Source organism: Cupressus sempervirens, chromosome 5, assembly GCF_028749045.1.
Source record: "Cupressus sempervirens isolate cs-2001-9-10 chromosome 5, ASM2874904v1, whole genome shotgun sequence".
Classification (NCBI taxonomy): domain Eukaryota; kingdom Viridiplantae; phylum Streptophyta; class Pinopsida; order Cupressales; family Cupressaceae; genus Cupressus; species Cupressus sempervirens.
In genome coordinates this window covers 899,870,909-899,881,920 of record NC_143122.1, presented here as the reverse complement: position 1 = coordinate 899,881,920, position 11,012 = coordinate 899,870,909, and the positions used below count along the sequence as shown (strand labels likewise).

At 37.4% G+C, this 11,012-nt stretch overlaps 1 protein-coding gene across 1 annotated transcript; it reads right to left on the bottom strand.

Moving 5' to 3' along the window:
- Positions 1 to 809: 809 nt before the first annotated feature.
- On the bottom strand, positions 810 to 10,420 carry LOC149558829 (indole-3-acetate O-methyltransferase 1-like; the record flags this gene model as incomplete). The annotated part of the gene is made up of 3 exons (XM_089831070.1): positions 810 to 1,124; positions 1,194 to 1,577; positions 10,337 to 10,420. Coding segments are annotated over 3 exons (783 nt in total), but the record flags the coding sequence as incomplete, so codon positions are not given.
- Between the last annotated feature and the right edge of the window lie 592 nt (positions 10,421 to 11,012).

The window sequence follows — 11,012 nt, the reverse complement described above, 5'->3', positions numbered from 1 at the left end:
TTGTCTCTAATAAATAGAAGTCACTCTTAGATTACCAACATAAGCAATATGCCCTTCCCAATAGCTTTATATTTCAAAAGCCCAAAAATTCCCTAAACTAGCGAACTAGGTAACAATTATTCTTTAAACAATATTTAATTGCTTTTCTCCACAATTAAATGAAAATATTTAGAGTTTAGACTCTATTCATTAAATATTGCTATTGCTTGCTCCTTTTCATTTCAAAAAGGCAACAACCAATTCTATTTGTTTAGCTAGATACTCTTCACACTTACTAGAAGCTCTTTCAACAATTTTCAAGAAGAATTTATCTGTCAATCTCTTGCATTCTAAATGAGATTCAACAATATATTTTGCTAGTGATCTATATCAGTTTGCTACCATTCCTCCAAACATCTCGTCTTCCCCTCTCTTTATCTTTGCAAAAGATGCACATGATTTCCCCCAGAGATCTCCATACTTACTATTGCAAATGACCCCTCTTTCTTGGCAACGTCTATACAGCCACGAAAATGCACTTCCATACGAAGAAGAGGACTTAGTCAATTTTTTAAAAAGTTACAAAAAGCAATGTAAAGAAAGTGCATTTTCGTGGCTGTATAGCCACGGGCCTCTTTCTTCACAATGCTCTCCATCTCTTCCAAATTTAGATTAAACCAAAGAAAGTTGAATGATTCCCATTTCTCTTTGGAAATAATATCCTTAGAATACCCTAACAAAATCTAAATGAAAATATAATATAATTAATCTTTAGATGAAAACCCAAACAGGAAGTTGCAAACCCTTTTAGAGCATTAAAAGGCCTTCGATTATAAATTAGTAACAAAAAAGGTGGGCAGATCATGCATTATGCATAACTCCTTAACAAGTGCCTCGAATGCATACTCGAAATGACGCGCCGTATATCCCAATGCTCCTTGCTCCTCCATTATATGAATGCCTGCATTACGACCGATGAGACATATGAACATGCATCCCCCTTCAACTATTTCTTCTGCCCGGGCTTTCAAAAACGCTGTGAAGTCTGTATCGAACTGCTCTAGATATGCAGCTGCCACAGCCTCCTCGGAGTCACTTGAAATGTAAGCACGAGGAGATCTTCTTTTCAGAACAATCTCTGGAACCTGCATTTACATCTTATAATGAATAGTACCATATTCATACATGGAGAAGTTATTTTGTTCATTACTTACCTGTGAAAGCCAATGGAGACTCCGAGAAGAGTGGCAGAAATGTAGACTTTTCCGTGAGAAGGGACGTGTGAAGTACGATCCACATACAGCTGCTGGAAGATAAGATCTCTTATCTGTGGGCGGAGGCAACATTTGAAACAGTGAATTGAAATCATTAGAGGAAAGATCTGAGAAATAAACCTCAAATTCAGCCATCTCCTCATCTTCCAACACTAAGCGTTGTATGGCACTGACAATGGTGTCCACCACCATAAGAGTGTTTTTGCCAGTGCCACAACCGAAATCTGCTATCCTAAAAATGTCACCCACACCAAACTTCACTCTCATATTCTCGTAAATGCCACGCTCCAGAATCGGTCTAACAGCTTGAATTTTCTTTAACCGCTCCACAAAAATTTCAGTCTTCCAATTAGTGAATCAAATTTTTCGAATTCGTAAAGATTATTCTCAATAATTTTTTTATTGTAGATTCTATTAAAGATTTCTATCAATGCTCCTAATTACAAACTCTATAATCCATCATCAACATAGAAAGAAGAACAAAGAAAGCATGAGAAATCCATTGTAAGGAGTTTTGGTTTGATATACCCAATCCATAGTAACCCAATTTCAGATTAACCTTGTTATTGTTGAAAAATCGATTAGAACTGATCCTTTAATGCGTTTGAAGATCGCATAGCTCATCAAACTATAGAAACAAGGCGAGCAGAGTAAAAGAAAACAAAATACAAGTCTGGTAGTATATCTTGTCAAGGTGGTATATATAGTTGGAATTATTTCCAACAAACTCTTTTAATTATTTCAGTTAGTAATACCAATTTCCTTCTTCGTTTCTTTCTTACTTGAGTTCTGCATATAAAACCTAGGAAATGTCATAGTCCTATTAAGATGTTCTTCGCATGAGCTCTAGCCCTTTTGTTACCAATCCATTGTTGGATAAGTGTCGAACACTTCTATTTTCTGAGCAACTGCTTTAGAGTCAGGCTGTGGGTCCTTGTGAATTGCAGTGGATTCTGCTGGCCTCAGACATTATTCACACAAATATGAAATGCTGCGGCATTCAATTTTATTTAAAGTTTCACTTAATGTTTCAAAATTTAAAAAACATATCCTCCTCACAAATTTTTATCTATAGACTTTGAAAATTGCTCTTCCAAACAATTTTCACTCTCTTTTTACCTAGACAGAAACCCACGTTATATCCTTGAACTTTCTATAACCTTCCAACTGCTAAGAACTTTCCTATTGAAAACCATGCTTTTCTAAGAATATCAGTATGGGGTTCCAGTAAATCTACTTCCAAACATCTTGAGGAAAGACTCTTCCAAGAGAAAGCGATTATCTACACCCTATACCGCATGTCTAAGTGAAAAATCCTCTCGTAAGATGGTAGCCTCTTCTTTTCAATATGTTCTTTGTGCTTCCAGATCTTTAATTTTCCTTTCAAACAGTGACAGCTACATCTAAGATTTTAATTTTCTTCATCTTTATGGATTCTTCAATCTACATCAACAATTTTTTCTTGCTGCTTACTTATTTACGGGATAGCTAAGGACAGGTCTTCATGCAGCTGCTAAACTTATTATGGCTAATAGTTTTTTGAGCAATAATATGTCGAGCTGGTGGCCCCATGGTTACTATGTTTGGTGTTTATTTCTTAGCAGACATCTAAAATATAATGTTTAAATTAAAATTAAAATTATAAATTTTGTAGATAAATCTCTTGAGAGAAAAAAATAGGAGACAATAAAATATATGAAAAAATCTTGTGCAGTCATGTGTCTATTTTGTCAATAAGAGCCGCTGCTTATTCCAGCCCCGATTTATGTCAATGCTTATTTTTAAAATTTAAGAAGTGGCTGCTCCAAAAAAAAATAGGAATAGATTCTAAATTACCCCTTCCCGGTGATTAATGACATGGGACACTACAACTTAAGCAGCTAAATAGTGACATGGGATAAGACCTGATTTCTAGGCTAAAAGTTTTAAATAGTCAAAATTGACTTATTTTTTCCAAACTTAATTTTTCCTTGTTTACTTATACCTTGTCTTTTGCTTTTTTCTTCCTCTGTACCACCTATTAGACCTATCTTAAGAATTCATATAACTTTCAGTCTTCTTTGTTTTCTCAAGGAGGCAAGTTCCTTCTAATAGCTTTTTTTTTAAAGGAAGCTACTGTAATGGACATGATCTTGAGACACTCGAACAATATTTTACCAACTTCTGTTCTACCTTCATCTCTTGCCAACCATGAAACAATAGTCTCAACAGCAAACAATATTGCTTTGACTTTTTCTCATCACTTGTTTTCTCAAGGAGGCACATGATCTTGAGACACTCAAACAATATTTAACCAACTTTTGCACTTTCAACCTTCAACAACTTCCCGTAGACATCTCCTTTTTCTCTTTACCTACAACTGGCTCTCCACACCTATTATCTTCAATGCCTGCAATCTTATGGCTGCAACGTTTCTCAGTAACTTCGACTTTCCCACAAGTATGGGGAGGCAACATCTCTGCTATGAATAACAGATCCTCTTTTCATTATTCATCTCCAGCAACAAAGCATCTTTACTTGATTTTCTTCTGTAGTATGTACACATTACAACCCCAACAACGCCCTGATCTCCCTGCATTTAAACCACTTCTGGAAAAGAAATGCAAGAGAAAGAATAATTTTATCTCATCATTCAACCACCATTACAATCTCATAGACATCTCTGTAGAACTGGACTCTCTGCTGGTTAGAGTGATTGAAAAAATACGGAGAAAGTTCCTAGTAATCATTAGAGGGTCTAATAATTTGATGTTTTTGTCAAATTTAGCCACAATTATTAATTTTAAAGGACTTTTGAGAATTTTAACTCATGTATTGGTAGTGATCACACATGTACTAATGGTAGAAATTTTCTTAACTTTTTTGGTTGGTAGGTGGTCTGTTAATTATTGTCAGTTGGACAGCTGTTATTTCTGATCTGGAAATAGCAGTAGTATCTATGGGTAGCTTGGACAACTGTTCGTCCTTATCTATGAATAGTGGTTGTATTTATGGGTGGTTTGGACAGCTGTTTGTCCACTTGCCAAAAATTAGTAAATGGTTATTATTTACTAATTTTAGTGATTCCTTTTGGACACTTTGCAACCAATTCTATTATTCGCTGTCGAGTTGTCTTAATCTCAGCCGTTGGTTAGATTTAATCTCGGTCGTTGGTTTACCAACATGAGTAGTATAGAAAGGGGTCATTGGGTCATTTGGGGAAGAAGCTTTGGAGAAGCAGTTTGCAGTATTAGCAAACAGTCTTGCAGTGTTAGCAAAGGCGCAGTGTTAGCGTGGAAATAGCAGTGGGGAATATCAGCAGGAGAAATTAGGAGGTTGTCGGAGTTCTGCCAGTGAGAGGCAAGGAATTTTGTATCTCTTGATTTGCTGAAGTTTAATATAATTCCTCATCTGTAGAACTGGTTTTCTCTTAGGGGTTTTTCCAAGGACAATTTGTTCGAAAATATTGTGTTTATTTTGTTGTTCATTTCTTTATGTATTATAAGTGAAGTTGCAGTTGTGTTATTTTTCGATATTAGCTGAGAATTTATTTTCAGTAGTTATAATAATCATTTATGATAGGAGATTAATAATCAGTAACTGCAATAGTTTGATTTTTCACATAGTATCAGAGCATTGTTAAGGGTAGAAGAGTTTTGCCCTAGGAAAGAAATTTTGATCTCTTTAGATTTATTATTGCTTTAAACCCTTGAGATGGCTTCAACTGGTTTGAGAGATCAGGATAGATTGGATGGTGCCTCAAATTTTGGTGTCTAGAAGGCCAGAATTTTTTTATTGTTGGAAGAGAACAGTATCAAGGATTATGCTACTAGTGGTGTACCTGTACCAATAGATGCAACACAGCTTGCAGCATATAGGAAGGACGATGCCAAAGCGAGGAGGATTATCCTTGATGGTGTCAAGGATCATATTGTTCCACATATCTCGGAGCTAGACACAGCAAAGAAGATGTGGGACGCCATTCTAAATATGTACCAGAATGCTACCACTAACAGGAAGTTGATTCTTAGAGAGAAGCTAAAGAATACCCAGATGAATCAGGGAGAAGACGTCACAAGTTACCTCACTAGGCTCAGACTTGTCAAAGATGAGTTAGCAGCTGTTGGAGATAGCCCTAGTGATGATGAGCTAGTGAGAATAGCCCTAAATGGGTTTACTAAACAATGGAGTGTCTTTGTTCAAGTTGTTAGTGGACAAGATACTTTACCGAGTTGGGATCGACTATGGACTGATTTCACTCAGGAGAAGTTTAGACTAAGTCTTGTCAGTGGGGCCAACAAGATTTAGAAAAATGAGGTGGAACAAGAGAACGTTGCCCTAGCGGGTAAAGGGAAAGCAAAGAAGGGATCTAGCAAAGGATCAAATTCACAAAGTGAAAAGAAGAAGAAGGACCTTGCTAAGGTCAAGTGCTTTAGATGTCACGAGTTTTGCCACTATGTCAGTGATTGCCCAGAGAGGAAGAAGGGTAAGAAGTAGGTGGCAGCTTCAGCAAGTGTAGAAGAACTCTGCAGTAGAATGGAAGATGAGTTTGCACTCATAGCTTGTATGGTTAGCTCAACCTCACAGTGTGTTTGGTATATAGATAGTGGGGCATCATTTCATATGACAAGAGTTAGAGAGTACTTATCCATTTACAAGGAGGAGGACACCAACATCCAGATTTCTATGAGAAACTTATCCAAACTCAACCCTGTTCGGAAAGGGACTGTTCAGTTTCAGAGGGAGAATGGAAAGATAATTCCTCTTCATGATGTGTTATATGTGCCAGGCTTAGGTATGAATTTGATTTCTGTATCTGTTCTTCAGGATAGGGGGTATAATGTACTCTTTAGAGGGACACATGTGTTGATTAAGCACAAAGATTGGAAATCACCCATAACTATTGGAGTTAGGAGTGGTTGCCTTTATAGATTGCAGTTTGACACTCCTAAGGCACTTATGAGCAACAATAATCCTAGAGATCTTGGAGAGCTATGGCATAGGAGGATGGGCTATATTCATCATGGAGCACTTAGATTGCTTTGTGAGACCGTGATAGGTGTTCCAGAGGTGAGCACAGAGCATGACGATGTATGTAAGGGATGTGTGTTGGGGAAGTTTGCGAAAGCATCTTTTCCAAGGAGTGACACCAGATCTAAGGGTGTTCTTGATCTAGTACATTCAAATGTTTGTGGACCAATGTCGACGAAATCTCTTAGAGGATATGAGTACTATGTTACTTTTATTGATGATTTCTCTAGAAAGACCTGGATATACTTCTTGAAGACTAAGGATGAGGTTTTCAGTCAATTCCAAGAGTTCAAAGCTCTTGTAGAGAACTCGATAGGAAAGAAGATATAGGTTCTTCGGTCAGACAATGGAGGTGAGTACAAAGGAAATGTCTTCCAGGAGTTCTACACAAGAGAGAATGGACTGTTCCTTACAATCCACAACAGAATGGAGTTGTTGAGAGGAAGAACTGTTCTATATCAGAGGCAGCAAGAGCTATGCTACATGACCAGGACATGCCCTATTACTTATGGGTAGAGGCATGTAATACAACAGTCTACATTCAGAATAGAGTTCCACACAAGGTGCTAGGGAAGATGACACCAGAGGAGGCTTTCACAGGGAAGAAGCCAGATGTTAGTCACTTCACGATATTTGAGAGTTTGGCATATTGTCATATTCCTGGAGATACATGTACAAAGTTAGATTAGACTGTAGAGAGGGGGTACTTTGTTGGGTACAGTGAGACCTCAAAGGCATATAGGATTTTCATTCCGGGGACTAAAAGAATTATTGTCAGATGGGATGTCAAGTTCATTGAGGACAAGGCACTCAGGAGATCCAGAGATTTGCTAGCAAATGATCAGAGTGAGCAGCCAACAGAAGTTCCAAGACCAAGTCAAGGGCAGTAAAGCTCAAGTATAGTTACCAGTACAAATATAGACTCAGTTAGTGAAGATTCACAGAGTATGGAGCAACAAGTGCAACAGGAAATGCATCTAGAAGACTTAGAGGTTGACATTTCATCCTCTATAGTTGGCAGTAGGAACCATGTGGTTCCACATACACAAAGGGATACTCAGGAGTTTGTGGGAGCTCCTAGGAAGAGTACTAGATAGCGAAGACAACTAGCCAAGTTCAATGACTATGTGGCATTAGTTAGTCAGTTGGTAGATAGTGAGCCTTCTAGCTATCAGGAAGCTGCAGAACATCAGGTATGGCGAGATGCTATGGTTGAGGAATATTCTTCAATAATGCAGAATGATGTGTGGGAGGTAGTACCTAGACCAACAGATAGGGTTGTAGTTGGATCACACTGAATCTATAAAATAAAGCACGGTGCAGATGGTAGCATCGAGAAATACAAGGCTAGATTCGTGGCAAAGGGGTTCTCTCAGAAGCAGGGAATAGACTATGAGGAGACATTTGCTCCAGTTGCCAGGTATACTTCTATACGAGCTGTAATCTCACTTGCAGCACAGATGGGATGGCAAATCCATCAAATGGATGTCAAAACAACATTCCTCAATGGCGAGTTGAAGGAGGAGGTATACATAGAACAACCAGAAGGCTTTGTAGCATATAGCAAAGAGACCCACGTGTGCAGATTGAAGAAAGCATTGTATGGACTCAAGCAGGCTCCTAGAGTGTGGTATGAGTGCATTGATACATACTTGCAGAAAATGGGCTTTGTGAAGAGTGAAGAAGATGCTAACCACTACTACTTGATGGTTAGGGGTGAGATTCTCATTCTTGTTCTTTATATGGACGACCTATTTCTTACAGGTTCACTAGGGCTCATAGTGAATTGCAAGAGGAACCTTGCAAAAGAGTTTGAGATGAAGGATTTAGGACTTAGGCACTACTTTCTAGGCATGGAAGTGTGGCAGACATATGGGGAGATTTTCCTTGGTCAAGGGAAATATTGCATTGAAATCTTCAAGAAATTCGAGATGGAGAATTGCAAAGCCATGTCTACACCCATGATCATGAATTGGAGGAAGGTAGATACAACTAAGGAGAAGGATGTAGATCCCACTTTATATAGATAGTTGATTGGTTCACTTATGTATTTGGTCAACACTAGACCAAATATAGCATTTGCAGTAAACTCTCTTAGTCAGTTCATGGTTGAACCAAAGAGAATGCATTGGATAGCGGCTAAGCATGTGCTACGTTACTTGTGTGGTATAGTCGAGTATGGGATCAGATATGTTCGAGGTGAAGGTATCAGGTTGATAGGCTATACTGACACAGATTGGACAGGAAGTACAAAAGACAAAAGGAGCACTTCAGGGTGTTGTTTCAGCTTGGTTTCAGGAGTTGTATCTTGGTTCAGTAGGAAGCAAAAGTCTGTGGCTCTAAGTTCAGCAGAAGCAGAATACATAGCAGCTAGCATGGCGACATGTGAAGCTATATGGCTTTGGAAGTTGTTAGTAGCCTTGTTTGGTCAGAAGGTTGAGACTACTGTGATACATTCTGACAATCAGAGTTACATCAAGTTGTCTGAGAATCCAGTGTTTCATGATAGGTCTAAACATATAGATATCAAATATCACTTCATCAGAGATTGTGTACAAAGGGAAGTTGTTCGACTACAATATATACCTATAGATGAGCAGGTAGTAGACATTTTGACGAAGGCTTTGGGAAAGGCTAAATTTATCTTCTTCAGAGATAAGATGGGTGTCATGCAGAACAGCTTCCTCGCTAAGAGGGAGTTTTAATTATTGTCAGTTGGACAGCTGTTATTTCTGACCCGAAAATAGCAGTAGTATTTATGGGTAGCTTGGACAGCTGTTCCTCCTTATCTATGAATAGCGGTTGTATTTATGGGTGGTTTGGACAGCTGTTTGTCCACTTGCCAAAAATTAGTAAATGGTTATTATTTACTAATTTTAGTGATTCTTTTTGGACACTTTGCAACCAATTCTATTATTGGCTGTCGAGTTGTCTTAATCTCAGCCGTTGGTTAGATTTAATCTCAATCATTGGTTTACCAACAGGAGTAGTATAGAAAGGGGTCATTGGGTCATTTGGGGAAGAAACTTTGGAGAAGCAGTTTGCAGTATTAGCAAACAGTCTTGCAGTGTTAGCAAAGGCACAGTGTTAGCATGGAAATAGCAGTGGGAAATATCAGCAGGAGAAATTAGGAGGTTGTCGGAGTTCTGCCAGTGAGAGGCAAGGAATTTTGTATCTCTTGATTTGCTGAAGTTTAATATAATTCCTCATCTGTAGAACTGGTTTTCCCTTAGGGGTTTTTCCGAGGACAATTTGTTCGAAAATATTGTGTTTATTTTGTTGTTCATTTCTTTCTGTATTATAAGTGAAGTTGCAGTTGTGTTATTTTTCGATATTAGCTAGGAATTTATTTTCAGTAGTTATAATAATCATTTATGATAGGAGATTAATAATCAATAACTGCAATAGTTTGATTTTTCACATGGTCCATATGTGCACCAATATTGAGACATTTCATTAGAACAATAAGAAAGAAGTAATGACATTTTTGTGTGAACAACTGTAGGTATAAAACATTGAGTATATTTGAAATAAAGAAGGACTGAAAATTTATCCAAGCTGAAAGAGAAACATTGAATATATTAAGAAGCAATTTGAAATTTTCATTTTTTAACCCCTTGATATTTGACCATCTCTACAAAGAAACCTGTGAATGCCCATAAACTAAAAATATTAACATTAAGCTCTTAACTCACGAAGTACACCTAAAAATTTATCAAAATTTGACTGACTAGCTTATTGACAATTGTGGGTTTTGATCTGAATTAAAAAATTGAATTTGTTATCCGGTTGTTTGGATGCCCTTTACCGGCCATACTTTTAGGGTGCCTAATCTGGCACAGGTATGCATTTTTTTGCATGTCTGCCTTTTATGAACCACTCTATCATTTATACTATGGATTGAGAGCATGAAAAGATCAAAGAAAATGGAAATTGGCAGCAAGTTCAATAAAATTTAAATGATAGTTTTTCTGTTCTCATGTGAGGAGATGATGAATGAATTGAACGATTCATGTAAAAACAAGTGCCCATTATGTGGTGAAGAAATTAAAAGGGAAACTTGTATTGTTTACCTGAGGTGAAGAATTGTTGGCATAACTGGAATCTCCATTTCTACCCTTCATGCCAAGCACAAATTCCAGAGCCATTTTAGATTGAGTTTACAGAGACAGGGGTCTCTGAACTCTGTTTTAAGGAAAAAATACCTCAAATGATTGGCTATATAGGACTTAATTTGATAACAATAATTGGTGATAGATGCCAGCTTGATGCCCAGCTTGTCCTAAGCTGAAATGTTAGCAATGTCTATCCAGCGGTACACATGTGACGGTATTTGTTAATTGAAAGTCAAACGTGCAACTATAAGAGAAATTTGTATAAACAGCTGAGTTCATGTGCCGTCCCCTTTCTGGCACCTTCCATTTCTCGACGCTATTTTTTGACCGAAGTCCACGATTGAATGCGAGCGATTAAACTCGCATAACATTGAAAAAACTATTTAAAAATTTGATTAAACACACATAAGATCGAAAAAAGTGTTTTAAAATTTATTTAGATCTGAGAGATTTTATTTAGAATGTTCTGATTAAGTAAAGTTGGAAGGGGCCTCAAAAATAACATTGATTTCTTGCACAGCAGAAATAAGGTTATTAGAAGTGACATCTATTAGATAGAACTCAAATCAGATCAAACAGCTACAATCAAGCAAAAATCATTACCTAGGACAACTAACTAGACTAGGACCAAAGT